At 44.1% G+C, this 17164-nt stretch overlaps 1 protein-coding gene across 3 annotated transcripts in view; it reads left to right on the forward strand.

Moving 5' to 3' along the window:
- LOC133538889 ((E3-independent) E2 ubiquitin-conjugating enzyme UBE2O) overlaps positions 1–17164 on the forward strand; it is a 66242-nt gene that overhangs the window by 36990 nt on the left and 12088 nt on the right. For 2 of the 3 annotated variants that reach the window (XM_061880773.1, XM_061880771.1), the window contains exons 11-19: positions 4723–4878; positions 4974–5128; positions 5197–5309; positions 5373–5501; positions 8992–9081; positions 9148–9445; positions 13971–14329; positions 14531–14711; positions 14923–15059. In XM_061880773.1, the coding sequence (XP_061736757.1) occupies positions 4723–4878; positions 4974–5128; positions 5197–5309; positions 5373–5501; positions 8992–9081; positions 9148–9445; positions 13971–14329; positions 14531–14711; positions 14923–15059 (1618 nt within the window). The remainder of the gene's footprint in view (positions 1–4722; positions 4879–4973; positions 5129–5196; positions 5310–5372; positions 5502–8991; positions 9082–9147; positions 9446–13970; positions 14330–14530; positions 14712–14922; positions 15060–17164) is intronic. The other variant, XM_061880772.1, reaches the window with a different exon arrangement.

Genomic DNA, 17164 nt, shown 5'->3' on the forward strand with positions numbered 1-17164 from the left:
AATGGAGCGAATTTTAGCGATATTACGGAGATGAAAGAAGGCCGTTTTAGTAACTCTTTTAATGTGTGACTCAAAGGAGAGAGTTGGGTCGAAGATAATACCCAGATTCTTTACCGAGTCACCTTGTTTTATTATTTGGTTGTCAAATGTTAAAGTTCCATCCATCCATCCATCCATCATCTTCCGCTTATCCGAGGTCGGGTCGCGGGGGCAACAGCCTAAGCAGAGAAACCCAGACTTCCCTCTCCCCAGCCACTTCGTCTAGCTCTTCCCGGGGGATCCCGAGGCGTTCCCAGGCCAGCCGGGAGACATAGTCTTCCCAACGTGTCCTGGGTCTTCCCCGTGGCCTCCTACCGGTTGGACGTGCCCTAAACACCTCCCTAGGGAGGCGTTCGGGTGGCATCCTGACCAGATGCCCGAACCACCTCATCTGGCTCCTCTCGATGTGAAGGAGCAGCGGCTTTACTTGAGTTCCTCCCGGATGGCAGAGCTTCTCATCCTATCTCTAAGGGAGAGCCCCGCCACACGGCGGAGGAAACTCATTTCGGCCGCTTGTACCCGTGATCTTATCCTTTCGGTCATGACCCAAAGCTCATGACCATAGGTGAGGATGGGAACGTAGATCGACCGGTAAATTGAGAGCTTTGCCTTCCGGCTCAGCTCCTTCTTCACCACAACGGATCGGTACAACGTCCGCATTACTGAAGATGCCGCACCGATCTGCCTGTCGATCTCACGATCCACTCTTCTCCCACTCGTGAACAAGACTCCTAGGTACTTTTACTCCTCCACTTGGGGCAGGGTCTCCTCCCCAACCCGGAGATGGCATTCCACCCTTTTCCGGGCGAGAACCATGGACTCGGACTTGGAGGTGCTGATTCTCATTCCGGTCGCTTCACACTCGGCTGCGAACCGATCCAGCGAGAGCTGAAGATCCCGGTCAGATGAAGCCATCAGGACCACATCATCTGCAAAAAGCAGAGACCTAATCCTGCGGTCACCAAACCGGAACCCCTCAACGCCTTGACTGCGCCTAGAAATTCTGTCCATAAAAGTTATGAACAGAATCGGTGACAAAGGACAGCCTTGGCGGAGTCCAACCCTCACTGGAAATGTGTTCGACTTACTGCCGGCAATGCGGACCAAGCTCTGGCACTGATCGTACAGGGAACGGACCGCCACAATAAGACAGTCCGATACCCCATACTCTCGGAGCACTCCCCACAGGACTTCCCGAGGGACACGGTCGAATGCCTTCTCCAAGTCCACAAAGCACATGTAGACTGGTTGGGCAAACTCCCATGCACCCTCAAGAACCCTGCGGAGAGTATAGAGCTGGTCCACAGTTCCACGACCAGGACGAAAACCACACTGTTCCTCCTGAATCCGAGGTTCGACTATCCGACGTAGCCTCCTCTCCAGTACACCTGAATAAACCTTACCGGGAAGGCTGAGGAGTGTGATCCCACGATAGTTGGAACACACCCTCCGGTCCCCCTTCTTAAAGAGAGGAACCACCACCCCGGTCTGCCAATCCAGAGGTACCGCCCCCGATGTCCACGCGATGCTGCAAAGTCTTGTCAACCAAGACAGCCCCACAGCATCCAGAGCCTTAAGGAACTCCGGGCGGATCTCATCCACCCCTGGGGCCTTGCCACCGAGGAGCTTTTTAACTACCTCAGCGACCTCAGCCCCAGAAATAGGAGAGTCCACCACAGATTCCCCAGGCACTGCTTCCTCATAGGAAGACGTGTTGGTGGTATTGAGGAGCTCTTCGAAGTTTTCCTTCCACCTATCCACAACATCCGCAGTTGAGGTCAGCAGAACACCATCTGCACCATACACGGTGTTGATAGTGCACTGCTTCCCCTTCCTGAGGCGGCGGACGGTGGTCCAGAATCGCTTCGAAGCTGTCCGGAAGTCGTTTTCCATAGGTCCCCCGAACTCCTCCCATGTCCGAGTTTTTGCCTCCGCGACCGCTGAAGCTGCACACCGCTTGGCCTGTCTGTACCTGTCCACTGCCTCCGGAGTCCTATGAGCCAAAAGGACCCGATAGGACTCCTTCTTCAGCTTGACGGCATCCCTCACCGCTGGTGTCCACCAAGGGGTTTTAGGATTGCCGCCCCGACAGGCACCAACTACCTTGCGGCCACAGCTCCGATCTGCCGCCTCGACAATAGAGGTGCGGAACATGGTCCACTCGGACTCAATGTCCAGCACCTCCATCGTGACATGTTCAAAGTTCTTCCGGAGGTGGGAATTGAAACTTTGTCTGACAGGAGACTCTGCCAGACGTTCCCAGCAGACCCTCACAATGCGTTTGGGCCTCCCAGGTCTGTCCGGCATCCTCCCCCACCATCGCAGCCAACTCACCACCAGGTGGTGATCGGTAGAAAGCTCCGCCCCTCTCTTCACCCGAGTGTCCAAAACATGAGGCCGCAAATCCGATGACACAACTACAAAGTCGATCATGGAACTGCGGCCTAGGGTGTCCTGGTGCCAAGTGCACATATGGACACCCTTATGTTTGAACATGGTGTTTGTTATGGACAAACTGTGACGAGCACAAAAGTCTAATAACAAAACACCACTCGGGTTCAGATCCGGGCGGCCATTCTTCCCAATCGCGCCTCTCCAGGCTTCACTGTCGTTGCCAACGTGAGCATTGAAGTCTCCCAGTAGGACAAGGGAATCACCCGGGGGAGCACTTTCCAGTACTCCCTCGAGTGTTCCCAAAAAGGGTGTGTACTCTGAACTGCTGTTTGGTGCATAAGCACAAACAACAGTCAGGACCCGTCCCCCCACCCGAAGGCGGAGGGAGGCTACCCTTTCGTCCACCGGGTTGAACTCCAACGTACAGGCTTTGAGCCGGGGGGCAACCAGAATTGCCACCCCAGCCCGTCGCCTCTCACTGCCGGCAACGCCAGAGTGGAAGAGGGTCCAATCCCTCTCGAGAGAAGTGGTTCCAGAGCCCTTGCTGTGCGTTGAAGTGAGTCCGACTATATCCAGCCGGAATTTCTCGACTTCGCGTACTAGCTCAGGCTCTTTCCCCCCCAGTGACGTGACGTTCCACGTCCCAAGAGCTAGCTTCTGTAGCCGAGGATCGGACCGCCAAGTGCCCTGCCTTCGGCTGACGCCCAGCTCACATTGCACCCGACCTCTATGGCCCCTGCTATGGGTGGTGAGCCCATTGGAGGGGTGACCCACGTTGCCTCTTCGGGCTGTGCCCGGCCGGGCCCCATGGGAACAGGCCCGGCCACCAGGCGCTCGCCATCGTGCCCCACCTCCGGGCCTGGCTCCAGAGGGGGGCCCCGGTGACCCGCGTCCGGGCGAGGGAAATCTGGGTCCATGATTTTTCTTATTCATAAAGGTCTTCGAGCTGCTCTTTGTCTGATCCCTCACCTAGAACCTGTTTGCCTTGGGAGACCCTACCAGGGGGCTTTATGCCCCCGGACAACATAGCTCCTAGGATCATTGGGACACGCAAACTCCTCTACCACGATAAGGTTGCAGCTTCCACCAAAGATATTTTAACAAATGTTAAAGTTGTATTATTAAATAGAGGTCGGTGTCTAGCAGGACCGATAATCAGCATTTCCGTTCTTTTGGCTTTAAGTTGCAAAAAAAATGGATCACTTCATGGTTGGCGGTAACTTATAAAAAGTGAGAAGGGCTGAACAAAAATGGCAGGGAAAAGGAAATCATGTACTGCAGATTACAAGCTGGACGTAGTGAAATATGCAGCAGGAAAGGACAAGAGGAAGCGGCGCATACCTTTGGAGTTTGCAGAGTTGTTTAGAAGCGACATCGAGGAAGATTTCATGGGATTTATGGATTAGGAGTGACAGTTTGGTAAAGGTATAGCATGTTCTGTGCTTTTGTGCCTGCAAGCGGGACACAAAATGAATGAATGAATGAATGAAGCCTTTGTCCATCAAGACATAGCTCGCACACAGAGACATAGTTGGCCCGATTTAAAAGTTTGTAAATCGAAAAGTTTGCCGATAGTTTTTTTTAAATTTAAGTTCCCCTGTAATATATGTCTGCCAACAGACCTGCTACTCCATGATTTGAATGCAAGCAGGATGTATAAGACACTATAGTGAAGTGAAGTGAATTATAATTATATAGCGCTTTTTCTCTAGTGACTCAAAGTGCTTTACAAAGTGAAACCCAATATCTATTTTTTTTTTTACATATAAACCAGTGTGGGTGGCACTGGGAGCAGATGGGTAAAGTGTCTTGCCCAAGGACACAACAGCAATGACTAGGTTGGCGGAAGCGGGAATCGAACCTGCAACCCTCAAGTTGCTGGCACGGCCGCTCTACCAACTGAGCTATACCGCCCCAAATTCTAAGTTCATGATTATTTGCCCAAAAGAATGAAGTTTGTCAGTGTGAACATGAAATATCTTGTCTTTGCAGTCTATTCAATTGATTAGAAGTTAAAAAGGATTTGCAAATCACTGTATTCTCTTTTTAGTTAGCATTTACACAACGTGACAACTTCACTGCTTTCGGCTTTTGTACATTAGGGGAAAAGAGCAAGGGGCCCAAAAGATTAATTTAAAGACACTGATATATTACTGGATTACTAAAATAATCCATAGTAAAAAATACATCTGGAAAGGCAAATGCATAGACATCTAAATTATTCTCAGGTGAATGTGTAGCACACAGTTGATCAGTTTGTAAAGCTCCCTCTCTTCAACCGGCCTGCAGCTCTCTGACGTCGTCGGCCAGCTCCACAGCCTCCTCTCAAAGCGGAGGCCTGGGAAGCAACCGCAAAAAGAGCATCCCGCTGTCAATCCGCAACCTGAAGAGGAAGCACAAGAAGAAGAGGACCAAATTCTCCCGCGAGTTCAAACCCGGAGACTGGTGAGCCTGTGGCATTAAACCTCGGTGTCTCGGCCCTCTGATATACAGAACACAGTGCAAGTTGGACATGATTAATAGTGATATTGTGTGTGCAGCGTGGCTGTGGAAGTTGTATCTACCAAGACAACAGCTGATGTGATGTGGAAGGACGGGCAGGTGGAGAAGGGGATCAGATCCAACGACCTCATCCCCATCCAGCACCTTGATAGCCACGAGTTTTGTCCTGGTGACTTTGTTGTGGACAAACGACGTAAGTATTGACTTTGGACATTTCTGAAGTTGTAATATCATGTTTTTATCGTGTGTTTCTTGCTATAGCCCAAGGCCTCCAGGACCCAGGGGTATACGGCGTGATCCAGTCCGGCGACCACAGGGGTAGAACGTGCATCGTCAAGTGGATTAAGCTCAATGCCACCAGTGATGATGTGGAGGCAAGTCAAGGAATGAACATTATTGTGGTTTGTGTGCATCAAATAAGCTTATTTTGCCTCCAGGTTATCGGTGTGGAGGAAGACGTCAGCGTGTACGACATAGCTGATCACCCTGATTTCCATTTCCGCACCACCGACATTGTCATTAGAATATGGAACTCTGAAGACGGCGAGAACGAGTGTGGAAATGAGGTGAATGGATACCTTTGTTTGGATAATTAATGGGACTTCTTCGTCAGCAATAATAGTCAGAATACCGTATTTTCCCGACTGTAGGGCGCACCGGATTATAAGGTGCACTGTCGATTAGGGGTGTAACGCTACACAAACATTTCGGTTCGGTACGTACCTCGGTTTAGAGGTCACGCTCCGGTTCATTTTCGGTACAGAAAGAAAACAACAAAATATAAATTTTTTTGGTTATTTATTTACCAAATTTGCGAAATCTTCCACCAAAGATATTTTTCTTAGTGGAACCTTGGATAGGTCAATAATTCATAACATTGATTTTGATTCAATATTATGTTTAAAGCAATGACAGTTTGAAAGAAAGAAAAACAGCTTTGTTTTATTAGTCAACATTGCACATTTTTGTAAATTACATTTAGCCTTCAAGCTTTTTTAATTCACTTTTGTTTATGTTTTTGTTTATTTTAATATTTTTAGAATGTGCCGTGGGCCTTTTAATACATTAGCTGTGGGCTACAAATGGCTTCCAGGGCACACTTTTGACAGCCCTGCTATAGATAATAAAAAATAAAATCTGATAAATCTATGGGTAAAAAGCAGAGCCTGGCGACGCATGCGCGTTTATCACAACTCCATCGCTCTGTCTCTGCCCCTCCCTCACCAATGTTGCTACTGCGTGCACAATTTGTTTTGTATTTAACCCCTTCTTAACCCTGAACGTACATTGAAAATACATGCAACCCTAACTCAAAATGCCGTACATTTGAGGCATTTAAGAAACTCCCCCCAGACAGCCCCGCAAGAGAGGACATGTCCGGTGAAAAGAGGAGGTATGGTCAGTCAATCGTAGCCCGGTCGCTGTTAGCATGCTGTGTATTGTGCCTCGGTGTACATTATTTACACAACGTGCGCTACGCTACTCAATATGTCCGTGTGGAAACTTGTTCGGTACACCTCTGAACCGGACCGAAACGGTTCAATACAAATTCACGTACCGTTACACCCCTACTGCCGATGAATAGTCTGTTTTCGATCTTTTATATATAAGACTCAACTCCAACGTTTCCGGGAAAAGGCGGATATACACACAGCGTAATAATACTCCTATGTTGAAGCACCGTACAATCCATCAAGCGGTGTGGCGTCATTGCTTATTAAAGAAATCCTATTATTTTTATTTTTATTTTTTCTAAATGTAAAAGACTTCCTTGTGGTCTACATAACGTGTAATTGTGCTTCTTTGCTCAAAATGTCGCATAGATGATGTTTTACACATCTTCAAGTCGCTTTAGGATTCGCCGTTTTGTGGGTGTTCTTATTTTCGTGCCTCCACTTGGACAGCTTCTTCTCCCCGTCATCTTTGTTGTAGCGGTGTAGCGTGCAAGGACGGGAGTGGAAGAAGTTTCAAAAGATGGCGCTAACTGTTTTAATGGCATTCACACTTTACTTCCATCAATAACGGAGCAGCATCACCTCCTCCGCCGGATTTGTGTCCTGTGAAAAACTGTCCGACCGGAACTTTCTAATAAGTAATGTTCCTTGGTTGAATAATGTAAAGTCACTACACCGGTATGTTTTAGTGCTTTCATGGTGAGTTTACTGACAGATATAAGTAAGAACTTGACACTACTTTATGTTAGAAATGGCAACAGTGGAGGATGAATGTCACATAACAAGAAGATAGAGAAAAAGAAGAAGCTTATCCACTACGGTGTCGGTACGGACTACAAAGGCGGACTCACCCAATTTTTCAGGATTTAGTCAGATCCCAAATAGGGTTAGAAAAGTTGCTTTTTCATAATATTGTGAAACAAAATGCCAGATAATAAGTCTTACCTTATACAGACAGCATAATAATACTCCTATGTTGAAGCACCGTACAATCCATCAAGCGGTGTGGCGTCATTGCTTACTAAAGCAAATTTTTCAATGGAACATATAAAATGTTGTTGTTTACTTAATCATATTGCAGTCTACACATATCTCTTATGTTTTACTGCCATCTACTGGTTACACTCATCATTACACCATGTACCAAAAAATAATTACTTTGAGGTCAGTAAGCACAACCAAAATTATTCCGTACATTTAGGCGCACCGGGCTATAAGGGGGTAAGCTGTATTAGCCAAAATATGGTGAACACACAAGGCATTTAACACTGTGCTGTCTTGTTAAATGTGAACAATAAATCTTAATGATTAATTAAAAATATAAGCAAGCACTCAAATAACAAATATTTGCAAGACTTAGAAATAAGAGTACAGTGGTGAATAGAGCAAAATCAAAAACGGTGACGTGAACATGAGTTAGTACATCCACAGTGACAGGAACGATGTCGACATTCAGACTAAATAATCAGCAACGTTTATTTTTGTCGTGTTCCTTTATGATCTAGACCAGAGGTGTCCAAAGTGTGGCACAATCGAAAAATACTATACACAAAAATACATCAAAAATCAACAACAAAAAAAGCACACAGGTGAAATGTAACAAGAACAAGTAACATCATTGACGCTAATGTTATGTGTTATTAGACTTAGAATTGACAAAAAAAAGGATGTCTAAGTCTAATAACACAAAGCTGCCATGCAGACTGTTTTTTTCTTCCAAACCAATTACTTCACATCAAACATTCCACTTTGATATGGTTTGGGGGAGGAATATGCATGTTTTGTGTGTTGGACATTAAAAAACAAAGTTTTCTATGACAAAAAGGTATAAAACAAACAAAAAAAACTCCCCAGAAAAACAGTTAAAAAAAAAAAGGAAATTGTAATGGATGGATGAATCTAAAGTTGTTCTGGAGATTTAACTGTTAAATAAATGGGTTGTACTTGTATAGCGCTTTTTATACCTTCAAGTTACTCAAAGCGCTTTGACACTACTTCCACATTTACCCATTCACACACACACTGATGGAGGGAGCTGCCATGCAAGGCGCTAACCAGCACCAACTGTTGAAAGTAAAAAAATCTGTATAACTTATATTTTAACACTTTTATGAGTGGGGTTTATTTTTTAAACTCTGTGCTTTTAAAGTAGGAATTACAATCAATGGTATTATGAGTTATTGACCCATTTCAGTCTTCACTTCACATCAAATATTCAACTTTGAAATGTGTTTGGGGCAAATGCTGCATATTTAGTTTTTGCCTTAAAAACAAAAGTTTCTTTAACAAAATAAGTCTATAAAACATATGTTTGTACAGTCTGTATGAAAAAAAGAAAAACGACATGACTTAATTTAAAAAAAAATACGACTGAGACCCTTCTGTGTCCTTGAAAACCTACAGGTTAAAAAAATCAATATACTGTAATGATTTACAAAATGAAAAGTATCAAACTGACCCTGCGTGCTTTGATTTTTTTTTTTTTTTAGTTTGCGCCCCCAGTGGAAAGGCTTGGAGAGCCCTGATTTAGACCATACAGAGAATGAATCATTTGCAGACATTTGAATTGTAAAGGCTTAAAGATGGTCTCCTGCTCCCTCAGACATCAGTTGGCCAAGTGTCCAGGGTGGACGTCAACAGCAAAGTGGAAGTAGTGTGGGCAGACAACTCCATGACCATCGTCCTCCCACAGGTACACTTCCATTCTAAAATAGCAAGTCAAATGAAATCATCAAAAACACATTTGAACCCCACACAGCATCTCTATGGCGTAGAGTCCGAGATGGAGGAGACGGACTATGACTCTGTGGAGGAGACCAGCAGCGGCTTGTCCACCGAGGAGTGGGAGGATGAGAGCGACAGCTGGGAGACGGACAACGGCCTCACCACGGAAGACGACAGCCACGTCAACGATATGGACGTCACGGAGACGTCGACCCCCGTCCCCCTCGACTCCTCCATGTTCATCATTCCCCCTCCAGAGGGCGGCAAAGCCAGCAGTCCCACCAAAGCAGTGGAGGACCAAGTAGCCGTGGCTAGTGCTACTTCTGGAGGAGGTCTGTTGTTTTTTTTATTATGTCAATGACAACACACATGCTAGTGTGGACCCCCTTTAAATGACATTATCTTCATATCCAAGCAGTATGATGCACAATTATTCTGTTTCCGTTCTAAATTTGTACAAGAGGGACCTTACCACGTGAAAGTGGAGGATGTGGCACTATTTACGTACGCATGTAGTGGTGGTGGTGGTGGTTGAAATTTGTCTTCTGCATTTGATCACCCCCTGGAAGGTGAGGGGAGCAGTGGGCAGCAGCGGTGATTTAACCCCCAATTCCAACCCTTGATGCTGAGTGCCAAGCAGGGAAGTAATGTGTAGCCTGTATGTTACTTAAGTAAAGCACTGTACAAGTACTAAGTAAACAGTGAATTATATAACTGGGCTAGATCAGAAGAAACTAAATTCAGCTCTGGGAATGTTAGAGTAATGAAGACTCAACTCAGGATTTAGGTTTTAAATGGTACCAAATTATATTAAAGAATTATAGGAAAAATAAACAACAACAAACAGACATGTAAATTCGAATGGCCATTCACATTTTCAACATAAGTTACAGAACGTTCAATATTTACAATGTGATACAGTACTTGATTCAGTCCTTGTTTTTACCAAAGATGGTATAAGCGCAACACGACACAGTTCATTAAACGACCTCGCAAAGTCCACTTTGTGGTGGCAGTGTCCAGAGGGGTTTTAGTGAAGGTAACGGGGTAAATGTGAAGGTTCAGGAGGACAGAAATGAACACGTTGCGTTATGGAAATCAAAGGAAAAAAACAGAGCGGCTGCTGAGGAGCCTCCTACCCGCCCGGGGCTGGGTTGGGTGGATTCAGTTTGGTTGGTTCGGTTCCAGGCATAAAGCTTCAGACTCTTGTTCAGGCTCTAGCTCGCCATCCAACATGGCCAATTCCGCAGATAAATCACACTTAAACACTCTCGCACGACGACCCACGGCTTCAGTAGTTGGCTCCTGCAGCAATGTTGCCCAACTTGTCCCTCTCGCTCTTCCTGGAAGCAGCCCACTACCGGATTTTATGACCGCGTGACGTAATGACGCACGAGGTCATGTGACCGCGTGACGTAATGACGCACGCAAGGACAGCTAAGACAACGAAAATAAATAGGATATTTAATTGGGATTTGAAAAGTTATTTAAATAGAAAGGATATTTAAGTAAAATGATATTTAAATAGAAAGGTATTTAATTAGAAATAATATTCAATGGGGTTTTGAAAGGATATTTAAATGGGGTTTTGTCACCCAGGTTACAAATGGCTCCCATTTTTATAGTCTTTGGTATGACTCGGCCGGGATATGAACTCACGACCTACTCATCTAAGGGCGGACACTCTACCCCAGGGGTGCCCACACTTTTTCTGAAGACGAGCTACTTTTCAATTGACCAAGTCTAAGGAATGTACTTCATTAATATATATAATTTATATTTAATTATTTATGAAAGAGATGTTTTTGTTAACACGTTAAGAGTGTTTAATGATAACACAAGCATGTTTAACACATATAGATTCCTTTGTTTCATGAAGACAAGAATATAAGTTGGAGTGATACCTGATTCTGATGACTTGCATTGATTGGAATCAGACAGTAGTGATGATAATGTCCACATTTTCAAATGGAGGAGAAAAAAGTCCTCCTTTCTGTCCATTACCACATGAAAGTGGTTAGTTTTTGGCATCTTATTTGTCCAGCTTCCAGACTCCTTTCTATACATTTTGCAAGAAATACATTGGCGGCAAACTCCGTAGCTTAGTATCTTGTGCACGCTAGCTTTCTGAGACTCTTATTTTGTTAACGTAGGCAGGATGAAGCAGGGCTTTTATTGTGAAGACAGCCACAGTGCAGTCTGTCTTTAGGGTTTTGACAGCAGGTACGGCGCGAGAGTCTGTTGAAATAAAAAGTGTTTCCCGCCCTCCTCTTGGTCATGTTATCTTAATGATCTGGCAGCAGCCGGCGTCATCTCAGAAGACCCTCGGGTGCCACGAATGTCAATCAAGTGACGAAAGTGACGTCGTAGTAAAGATTGGTGATCACAAATTTTTAGGTTTATTTTTTTAATGCTTGGTTTGCGATCAACTGGCAGACCCTCCACGATCGACCGGTAGCTTGCGATCGACGTAATGGGCACCCCTGCTCTACCCACTGGGCCACTGAGTAGGTTAGGTTAGTTAGTACGTTTTAGACACTGGACTGAGGATTTTAAAGGCCTACTGAAACCCACTACTACCGACCACGCAGTCTGATAGTTTATATATCAATGATGATATATTAACATTGTAACACATGCCAATACGGCCGGTTTAGTTTACTAAATTGCAATTTTAAATTTCGCAAGGAAGTATCATGCTAAAACGTCGCGGTATGATGGCGCGTGACGTCATGGATTGTAGAAGACATCTTGTTCCAGCACCGTTCCCAGCTATAAGTAGTCTTTTTTTTCATCGCATAATTCTACAGTATTATGGAGATCTGTGTTGCTGAATCTTTTGCAATTTGTTCAATGAATAAAAGAGACGTCAAAGAAGTAAGCTGTATGTGGGAAGTGATGTATTGCGGCCGCCTTTAGCAACACAAACACAGCTGGTGTTTCATTGTTCATTCCCGAAAGATGACAGAGAAGCTTTACTACGGAACAGAGCGGTCAAGCAAACGCGGTTGGATTGGACCACACACACAAAGTACAGTGTATTATGCAGCGATCATTTCGAAAGATCGTGTTTCGAAGAGGGTCCCTTGCGAAGGGCAGAGATGGGCATAGCCACCACCCGTCGACTGGTGCTGAAGAAAGGTGCGGGGCCGACCTTCAGGTTGTACAGGTACGACCATATAATCTCACTAAAACACTAGTAACACAATAAGCAGATAAGGGATTTTCCAGAATTATCCTAGTAAATGTGTCTAATAACATCTGAATCGCTCTCACTGCCTTCTAGTCTTTTTTTTTTTTCTCCCTAGTCCTTCACTCTCACTATATCCTCATCCACAAATCTTTCGTCCTCGCTCAAATTAATGGGGGAATCGCGTCGCTTTCTCGGTCCGAATCGCTCTCGCTGCTGGTGGCCATGATTGTAAACAATGTTCAGATGTGAGGAGCTCCACAATCCGTGACGTCACGCGCACATCGTCTGCTACTTCTGGTACAGGCAAGGCTTTTTTATTAGCGACCAAAGGTTGCGAACTTTTATCGTCGATGTTCTCTACTAAATCCTTTCAGCAAAAACATGGCAATATCGCGAAATGATCAAGTATGACACACAGAATGGACCTGCTATCCCCGTTTAAATAAGAAAATCTAATTTCAGTAGGCCTTTAATAGTCCAGTGTCATTTTGAATAATTTTGCCCATTGTCGAAGTTGAGTTTTTAATGAATACTTAGGTCTACTACACTACTGTGTTTAATGTTGTCATTATGGTGGTACTTAATGAATACTTAGGTCTACTACACGACAGTATTTTAATGTGGGTCATTATGGTGGTACTTAAAGAATACTTGGGTCTACTACACTACTGTATTTAATGTTGTCATTATGGTGGTACTTAATGAATACTTAGGTCTACTACACTACTGTATTTAATGTTGTCATTATGGTGGTACTTATTGAATACTTAGGTCTACTACACTATTGATTAATGTTGTCATTATTGTGGTACTTAATGAATACTTAAGTCTACTACACTACTGTATTTAATGTTGTGATTATGGTGGTACTTAATGAATACATCGGGTCTACTACACTACTGTATTTTAATGAATACTTAGGTCTACTACGCTACTGAATTTAATGTTGTCGTTATGGTGGTACTTAATGAATACTTAGGTCAACCACACTACTATATTTAATGTTGTCATTATGGTGGTACTTAATGAATACTTAGGTCTACTACACTACTGTATTTAATGTTGTCATTATGGTGGTACTTAATGAATACTTAGGTCTACTACACTACTGTGTTTAATGTTGTCATTATGGTGGTACTTAATGAATACGTAGGTCTACTACACTACTGTATTTAATGTTGTCATTATGGTGCTACCTAATGATTACTTAGGTCTACTACACTACTGTATTTTAATGTGGGCCATTATGGTGGAACTTAATGAATACTTAGGTCTACTACAGTACTGTATTTAATGTTGTCATTTTGGTGGTACTTAATGAATACATAGGTCTTCTACACTACTGTATTTTAATGTGGGTCATTATAGTTTTACTTGGAGAGCCAGTTTTTTTCTGAAAAAGTTTGAGAAGCACTGTAGTTATTTTTAAGGAAGACACACTAGTAATATTTTTAAGGAAGACACGAATACCATCAACTGACCCTTCCAACACATCTTCTGTACATGCCTGCTATTAATGAACTCACCTTCCCACACCGAGTGGGTAAGGAGGATTCATATCAGAAGGTTCCTCCGAAATGAATGGTCGACTCTTGGACTATTCAAGTAGAAAGTCGTGACAGGAAGATGTCTCCGTGGCGTTCTAACGAGTGCTATCTTCTCAGGAAGCACTCCAGCAGGAGCCGTCAACGGAGCTGAGAAGACCAGCAAGGACTATGCTTCTCGGGGCTTCAGGGAGATAAAGGAGGCCCTGAAGATCCTGGAGAGCCTGAAGAACATGACCGTGGAGCAACTCTGGACCAGCGTCTCTCCGACGTCCCCTACCTCAATCGAACCGGCTTCGGCGGCGAGTTCGGCGCCGCCCTCGGCCCCCGAGAAGCCCACCAAGGAGAAGCGCTTCCTGGACGACATCAAAAAGCTCCAGGAGAACCTGAGAAAGACGCTGGATAACGTGGCCATCGTGGAGGAGGAGAAGATGGAGGCCGTGGTGGAAGCAGGTGGGGGTGCAGGCGCAGGGCCGCAGGTATGTTGGATGGACCGTGCATCATTGACAATGTGTGGGGTGCACTACTGGGCTAGGACCAGCAGTGGCGCTGTTGAGTCTGTCTCTGCAGCAAAGAAAGACAACGGGAGTTAGCGATCACAGCTTTGTCCGCCATTTCAATGTTGATGTCTCCACTTCTCCTCATTGTTCTCTTCCCCTTCCTGGTTGTTCACTGTTCAGAAGGAGAAAGGCGGAGAGGAGAAGCCCCACCCTGAGCCTCAGACGCCGGTGGGTGGACAAGAGTGGCCCAGTGACTTTCTGAGTGACACACCTGTACTGTGCCAACAGAGTGGCGGCAAACCTGGCGTCACCTTTACCAGTGCCAAAGGCGAAGTGTTCTCTGTGCTGGAGTGGGCACCGGGTGAGAAATCATGACTCCTTGACTTTTTGCAAGGCTTTCTCTGGATTCTGTGAAGGACAAGTCGGTCCACCTAGCTCCTCCTCTCAGTTAGGCCGGCTGATAGGACTCCTGGACTATAGCTGCTGGGACTGCAAAGACACATCAATTATACAGGAGTGCCATCTCTTTGGCACTTATTTCAATCCTCCAACCCTCTCTCTCCCCACTGCAGACACTCATTCCTTTCACAAAATGGAATTTCAGCCAGCCGAGGCTAAGAAGTTCTTCAGTACTGTCAGGAAGGAAATGGCTCTGCTGGCGACGTCGCTGCCCGACGGCATCATGGTCAAGACTTTTGAGGACCGCATGGTGGGTTCACAGTCATTTGCTTTTTTCTTACGCCCCCGCTTAGAAAGAAGAAAACATTTTGTGCCGCCGCGTCTATAAATAGTATCATTTGTATATACAACTGTTGTAAGTACACCTCTGCATAAAACTTACATTAAAGAATAACTTTATTAACCTTTTTTTGTATTCTGTAACAGAAAATCTTTAAGTAGCATCAACTTACCTGAAATAAAAAATACGGATATTTGTCATTTTAATTAGAATTAAAATGATTGACATTTTAGAAATGTTTTTTAATTAAATTAAAACTTATACCGTATTTTCCGCACTATAAGGCACACCGGACTATAAGGCGCACCTTCAAAAAATGGCCTATTTAAAAACTTTGTTCATATATAAGGCGCACCACATTATAAGGCGCATAGTAGAGATGCGCGGATAGGCAATTATATCATCCGCAATCGCATCACTAAAGTCGTCATCCACCCGAACCAACATTTCATCAAAGCCACACCCACCCGCCACCCGCCCGTTGTTATACATCTAATATAGACGATGCAAGGCATTAGTGAGGTTAGAAAGTGTAACTGCCTCCAAATAGCACAGACACAATGGCTTTCTTGAACTGATTTATTTGAAGGCTTACTTTCCCTTCAAATTCACCGTGAAAACTGTAATAAATAAAGCACGTTACAAACGTAAAAATAATAACATGCACAGCATGTGGATCAAACATTTTACCAAATAAAATGCCAACAAATGACAAAACAAATACCTCGTTGGCCTGCATGCTTCTTTTAGGAGAAAATTGTGATCTTCTGGATCTTATAGCCCAAAGGCTTAAAGTCCTTGTGACACTTTTTAGTCTTTCGCCCTTCTCATTACATCAAAAAAAAAAGTGTACTCATACCCGGAAGTAGCTTCCTTACATCCGTCGACAGACCAAACGAGACACTTCAAAATCAAAGTATGCCCACATACTGTTTCAAAGAGTGCTGCTCGTTTTTCGTATGTGGGTAACATTTAACTATTTATAAATGGTTGATTTCTATAGGGTATTAAGGTAAAGTGCTGTAGCTGACAAGTTTGGGCTACCTTGCTTCTGCAGCCTTCATCAGAGGTGTCACGTGATGTCACTGCACGTTGGTTGATTGCGTCACCGCGTCAAAAACTTGCGTCACACGCCACTATTTGGCCTTGTTTTTAACTCATTCCACCGAAGGCCGAATGTGGCTTTTTTTGCCATATTCGGACGAATCTATTCGGTTACCGATTAATCGGTGCATACCTAATATATATGCATACATACATTTATATATACAGTATATAATTTATATTTATTTATTTTGCCGTTTTTGTTCACATGTTGAAGGTGTTTTAATGAATATACATGCATGTTTAACTTATAGATTCCTATCTTTCATGAAGACAAGAATATAAGTTGGTGTATTACCTGATTCTGATGACTTGCATTGATTGGAATCAAGACGTCCAGGTTTTCAAATGGAGGAGAAAAAAAGTTCCTCTTTTCTGTCTAATACCACATGAAAGTCGTTGGTTTTTGGCATCTTATTTGTCCAGCTTCCATATTCGTTTTTATACACTTTACAAGAAATACATTGGCGGCAAACTCCGTAGCTTGCTAGCTTGTTTGCGCTGGCTTTCGGAGACTCTTATTTTGTTAACGCAGGCGCGATGGAGCGGCACTTTTATTGTGAAGACAGGAACTGTGCGAGCAGTCTTTAGGCTTTTGACAGGAAGTACGGTTGAAATAAAAAGTGTCTTTTTTCCTTTACACTTTTGATTGATTGATTTATTGAAACTTTTATTATTAGATTGCACAGTACAGTACATATTCCGTACAATTGACCACTAAATGGTAACACCCGAATAAGTTTGTCAACATGTTTAAGTCGGGTTTTACGTGTCACGGTCATGTGACCGCCTGGCTCTGTTTGATTGGTCCAACGTCACCAGTGACTGCATATGATTGGTGAAATGCAGGCATGCGTAGATTCTACTTTTAAGCTCTGTCATTAACCAAAACAAACATTAATAGATCGATAAAAAAAGTAGCGAGTAGCGAGCTTAATGTAGATAAATGGAATGGAGTATAAGTAGCGTTT

The sequence above is a fragment of the Nerophis ophidion genome, linkage group LG20, assembly GCF_033978795.1.
Source record: "Nerophis ophidion isolate RoL-2023_Sa linkage group LG20, RoL_Noph_v1.0, whole genome shotgun sequence".
In the NCBI taxonomy this organism is placed as follows: Eukaryota; Metazoa; Chordata; class Actinopteri; order Syngnathiformes; family Syngnathidae; genus Nerophis; species Nerophis ophidion.